The following is a 6,208-nucleotide window of genomic DNA, read 5'->3' as shown; positions in this document are numbered from 1 at the left end:
GATGAACAGATAAAATTTCAAACCACATATTTTCACATAGTGGAACACAAAATCATATCAAAATACATAATCACATCATGTTAAGGACCAATTAACATACTACGGAACAGGGGTGTCACAAGCAACCTCCTCCTTCTCCCAATCGTATAAATCCCTTCGGAAAGATAAATTCCACTCCTCCCCACTGGATTTTCTTGCTGAATAACAGGATAGCGTACCATCCTTATCATTTGACAAGCTAAAAAGTCTAGGAAACTTGTCTTTAAAACATCTATCACCGACCCACTTATCATACCAAAACTTGATTCTGCACCCATTACCAACCTTTATCTGATACTTCCCCAAAAAGAACTCCACAAGATGTGGATTACGACCAGCAGTTGCAAGAACATCGCTCCAGATTCTAGAGTGAATAGATGATGAGAGCACTGGTGGCATCCAATTAGCCTCTTCAATCCTATACTTGCTGCACAACACTCTTCTCCATAGGGCATTTACCTCACTACCGAATTTCCACCACCATTTAAGAATCAAACTGTCATTGACATCCTTGATTCTCCTAATCCCCAACCCACCTTGATTCCTATTTTTTGATACTTCAGCCCACTTCACCAAATGAACTTTCCTCTTTAAACCATTCCCTCCCCAAAGGAAAGAAGCTTCCAACCTTTCAATCTCTCTAACCACTCCAAGAGGCATTTTAAACAAAGATAGATAATAGATAGGAAGGCTAGATAAAACGGACTTAATCAAAGTTAATCTACCTGCAAAGGAGAGGAGCCTTCGCTTCCACCCAGACAGCCTAGATCTTACTTTATCCAACACTGGCTTCCAAGTAGACTTCCTACCTGGATTAGCACCTAATGGCAGCCCCAAATATTTAAGTGGCAGGCCATGAACCTTGCAATTCAGAATATCTGCGAAAGATGCCAAAGTATCCTCCTCCACTCCAACTCCACACACCACACTCTTGTGAAAATTAATTCTCATGCCAAAGTATCATCCTCGTCTTTGTTTGTGCGACTTAGTGTTTCCATGCTCTCTTAATAACCCAACCAAATTACTAATAGCCCAAAATGTGGCAATGTGTTTGTTTGTTTGTGTTCTTTTCTTTTAAAAATGAGTTCCTCTTACAAAACAAATAAAAGAAACATGCATCATTTTGAACATATTGACAAACATCTTTCACAATAATGATGCTGGTAAGAAATTGCATTACCCCGAATGCTATCACAATAGTCACACCCACAAAGAATGCACAAGTCGATGAATTGATTCATGGTAAGATTCAGCTCCTCAAAAACCTGAAAAACAAAATCAGAAATGGTGGAAAAAATTAAGCAGCCACAATTGTGTTCAATATTCTTACACACCTTTGAAACTTCAAATTCCATGACTGGGACTTTTTTTTGAGCTTGGATCCATTAAATGGCGAAGAAATCTAGGAGCTCCAAATGTTAGAGAATCCATGTCTTCAGATGCAACAGCATAAACCTAATTCGCACCCCCAAAAAAAATTGAATATAAATTTCTTATATTTCATTTATCAAGCGCACATTATGCATATCTTGTGGCAAACGTGCTTCATTCCATTTTCAATAGAATATGAAAGCACAAATCCATCACCACCTATGAATTCATCATGGATGATGATAGTAACTTACTATTATAATATAAAAAGCAAATGATTTAATCTTTACAGGACATATTTAACACCTTAAAATAACAAATTATAATGAAAAATAAGATCCTTGCCTTTCCAGATTTGCAAAGTGCAGCACACTGTGCCTCTGCCTCTGAGGGAGCCTAGATAGAACATAAAACCATATAATGTAAGAAGATTAACTTTGCCCTTTTTGCGTATACAAAAAGTATACACTTCATCAATACAATTCAAAAAGAAATACCAATACAGTAAAAGAAGCAAACTATCCCACTCTGCAGAAACTATTTCAATAGTTTCCAACACCAACAATAAGTTATTTCATATTATCACCTCAATTACAGGCACTCCCATGAGCTTTAGAAGTCTTTTACAGTCATCATTGTGTTGCTTTGTCACCTGCAAAACCAACGAGGAGACAGCATCAACAGCATCCACATATTAAAATATTTTCAAACTCCAGCCATGCTATGTAATGCTACATAGTAAAAGGATTAAAAAACATATACAAGGACATGATGCTAACTTCCCTAATAATCATTAGAGAAAAAGTTCATCAAAATGAACCCTTAAAATGATATTAAGATAGCAACCACCATAATCATCCCCCCAAAAAAGATGTGGAGGAAGGGAAAAAAAAGGAGTAACTACCACATTGAAAAAGAGTGACAATCTTCTTACTTGCAAAAGATAGATACTTGAGATAATATTTGCATTATGATCCTACTGCTACATTTTGCCACTTGTTTGATATTTAGGATTTTTATAACAGAAATAAATATTAGTAAGGCATGTTTCAATGTTTTATTGTCATTACTATCATTTGGTAGTAGAGTGATTTAAGGTGCTGTCAAAGGTGGAGTGAATGGAGGTCTAGACATTGCATATACAGAAGGTATAAAGTGATTATAGCGGGGGGAAATTTCACTATGAGGACCCCATTAAGTAATTAGTTTTTATATTTTACAGTTTTTGTCACTTATCATTTGAATCTGCTTGTGATTTAGGCTTTGGAGTAACTGGTATCACATTTTCCTTCAGTAACTCTTTCTTAACTTGGTATCATAATATATTTGTTTCAAAAGGCTTGTCCCGTCAAAATCAACTACTCTTTGTTGTGACTTGGAGGTTGCGAAACAAAAAATATTAAATTATATGAAATTCTGAATGGACAATCTCCATCATCCATGAAGTCGTGGAAAGTTTTCAACGTAACAATGGATCGTTATGCCAGATCTTTTCCAGGGCCTCCAATCACAGGTATAATCATTAGATAATCTTGTCCAAGTTGTCCTTAATCGTTTGGTAGGAATTTTTATTAGTTTCATCAATGCTTTCTTTCCTTTGTGTGTTGGCAGTGCCATGCTCATGCACTTTATCTCAATAATAGTCCCATTCATTTAAAAATAAAAACAAAAGAAAGGAAAAAAAAAAAAAGAAAAAAGAAAGTTTGTCAACAGATACAAAGTAATAATCTACTATTATCATGGTAACTCTACATTAAACGAGTGGAACCCCTAAATGGACCCAAATATGAGGAATATATAGATAAAATTCCTAGACATTCTATTGCGTCCAACCCTTTCTCTTTCCAAACTGCTAAACTTAACAATTCCAAAATGAATGTCAATACTTCTACATTTTCCTATTATGACAAATAGATATTCATTGAAGAGAAGCAGGAGAAAACAAAAAGGAAGTAAATGAGAATATCTCTTTAGGGAAGGGAGGGGAAAAAGAATAATAAATGAACAGAAAAATGATAAGAACTATTTAAGCATGAGAGAAGCTTTACAAGATTTCCTTGCCATCACTCAACCTTCACCCATCAAATTTCACATTCAAATATGGATATCAGAAAGACGGACTTGGACCATTTACTAAGAAAGTTGTTATTAGCGCTGCCAAATAACTGTCATGCATGACCATGGTCAAAGGTTCCCACACTAGAGAAGGGGGCAGCTATATATCCTTGACAAGCTTCTTCAAAACAGAAAGGAGAAATCAACGGGTTCATTAAGCTCAATTTTTTTCTTTGATTATGTATACTTTTATAAAGCATCCACCAAATAACACTCAAAGTTGCCATACTCTACAATGCCCCCAATCTCATTAAATGGCCTTGACAATAATGACAGCTTACCAACTGTTATATCATTGCAGCCTCAATAATTTACAAATGGGAGATGGGAGAAATTGTGCCAGAACCCACCTTCACTGTTCGTTTGCTGAATTTCTCAATCTCTTCCTTATTGCCAGGCTACAATGACAATGAAAGCACCTTTGAATGAAAGATTTCATGGTAAAATTAAATGGAAAAACAAGTAAAAGAAAAATGATAAGAGAAACAGAAAATAGGTAAGAATAAATAAGGAACACTACAACAAAAAGCACCAATGGCGACTAAAAAAATGAATTTCGTCGCTGAAAGTTGCACAAATGGCGACTAAATCCATTTTAGTCGCCAAAAATGAAGACTTTTGGCAACTAAAACCATTTAGTAGCCAAATGTATATGTATTGGCGACTAAAAATCAGTTTGGTCGCCTATTATATGGGTTTCAGCGACTAACACAATTTTCGTCGCCAAAAGTGATGGTTTTTGCCGACTAAAACAATTTAGTAGCCAAAGGTGCTGGTTTTAGCGACTAAAAAACAGGTTAGTCGCTGAATGTGCAGGTTTTTGGCTACAAAAAAAAAATTAGTAGCTAAAAACTGACAATTGCCGACTAAAACAGGTTTAGTAGCCAAAAAGTGACATTTTTGGCGACTAAAAACAGATTTAGTCGCCAAAACTGCTTTATTTTTAAATGGAACTTAATTTTTTAGCGACAAAAAATAATTAGTAGCCGATAATTATAGCATTGGCGACTAAAAATTGATTTTAGTCGCCAAAAGTGGCCCAAATTTTTTTTTAATAAATCATTTATTTTTTACATAAATTATATTTGAATAAAAATAATTATATTTATAAATATTGTTTTGTATTAATATCAGACAATATACTATATAAATAATATATATTTCATATATATTCATGTGATGTGTAGTGGCATAGTGGAGGGAGTGTGTTGTTAAAGGTTTGGAATGTTGGACGGCTGCGGTTCGAAACTCAGAAACAGCAAGAAAATGGGATTTTTTTTTTTTTGACGAAAACACCTTCGGCGACTAAAAAGTTAGTCGCCAAAAGTCTTTATTTTGGCGACTAAACGGTTTAGTCGGCGTTTGATTGAGTATTGGCGACTAAATTATTAGTCGGTAAATGTATGATTTTCAAAAGTGTAAAACACTATTGGCGACTAAATTATTGTTCGCTAAAAGGGCTCCTTTTTGCCGACTAAAACAGGTTTAGTCGCCAATACCTCCCGCAACCATTTATTGGCGACAAAGGCAGCGACTAAAAGTTTTAGTCGGGGAAACCCAAAACTTGATTTTTAGCGACTAAAAATGGACCTTTGGCGACTAAAAATTTAGTCGCCAAAGGTGATTTTTCTTGTAGTGGAAGTTAATGCTGGAATTTACATGGAATATTCATTTTACCTCTAAGGCCATATTCAAATCTTCAGTAGCATCTGCTCTTTTTGTATAACTGCAAATGCATAAAAGAGTTCCATGTGAAAATTATAGTAATCAAACATTTGTGGCCTTATACTCCATGTCCGAAAGAAGTAATAAATAAAAACTCTGAGATTAAAAAAATTGAAAATAAAAATTAAAAGTATAGCGATTCCGGTTTCTCTTCCTTTGATTGTTGTATTCCGGAATTAGGTTCCGCGGAATTGGTGGTTGTATATCTTATTGTTATTCTTTAATTCCGTGTGTTTGAGTTTTAGGATGTATTGGGCGTGTTTCGAACAGGTTGGTTGAGCTTTAGTCCTATTCCTTGTTGCCCAGATTTTTGGTGGTACGCTCAAGCGGGTCCCTTTGCGCTCGAGCGGAGTTTGATTTTTGGTTGTCCGCTCGAGCGGGCCTTATTGCGCTCGAGCGGGGTTTACACACTCTCAGCATTTCGTGCCTCTGCAAAACTTCTACAGGTGTGTTTTCCACGCTCGAGCGGATTTCCTTACGCTCGAACGGGTGTCTTGGCGCTCGAGCGAGTAGTTCATTGTCTGTAAAAGTTCTGGAAGGGGGGAATCTACGCTCGAGCAGCTTTCCCTTTGTGCTCGAGTGGGTGTGTTTTGCAGTTGTGTCTTGGACGGGCATCTTTTCGCTCGAACGTGTCCAGTTTTTGTGTCTGACGCTCAAGCGTCCTATTCTTCGCTCGAGCGGGTCATACGTATATCAGATATCAGCTAGGTCTTTTTAGATCACTTTTTCACTTTCCGTCTCTCTTGCTTTTCAAAAAGCCATTTTTGAGAGCTTCTTTCTCTAGAATCTACCTTCTCTCTAGGGTTTGATCTAGTTAGAGTGATCTTCTACCCTTGAGCCTTTACAAAAAGCGTTGATCTTGGTGTGAGCTATCTTTTGATCCGAAAATCTTGAAATTTAGAGTACTTTGAGTTTTCATCATCTTCTTCGTTGAGCTCCGAAATTTGAGGTAGGGATT

General features: G+C 36.2%; 1 protein-coding gene across 1 annotated transcript; it reads right to left on the bottom strand.

Annotated features, from left to right (window-relative positions):
- Window positions 1–1,383: 1,383 nt before the first annotated feature.
- LOC145791304 (flap endonuclease 1-like) lies at window positions 1,384–5,319 on the bottom strand. The gene is made up of 6 exons (XM_082871655.1): window positions 5,315–5,319; window positions 5,203–5,251; window positions 3,876–3,923; window positions 1,997–2,062; window positions 1,756–1,806; window positions 1,384–1,494 (listed from the first exon to the last, which is right to left on the bottom strand). Exons 1-6 carry the CDS (start codon window positions 5,317–5,319, stop codon window positions 1,384–1,386), a joined length of 330 nt encoding a protein of 109 aa, XP_082727781.1.
- Window positions 5,320–6,208: the final 889 nt, after the last annotated feature.

Source organism: Camellia sinensis, chromosome 5 (genome assembly GCF_055761805.1).
Source record: "Camellia sinensis isolate YWXY chromosome 5, ASM5576180v1, whole genome shotgun sequence".
In the NCBI taxonomy this organism is placed as follows: domain Eukaryota; kingdom Viridiplantae; phylum Streptophyta; class Magnoliopsida; order Ericales; family Theaceae; genus Camellia; species Camellia sinensis.
This window is presented reverse-complemented; position numbering and strand designations above follow the sequence as displayed.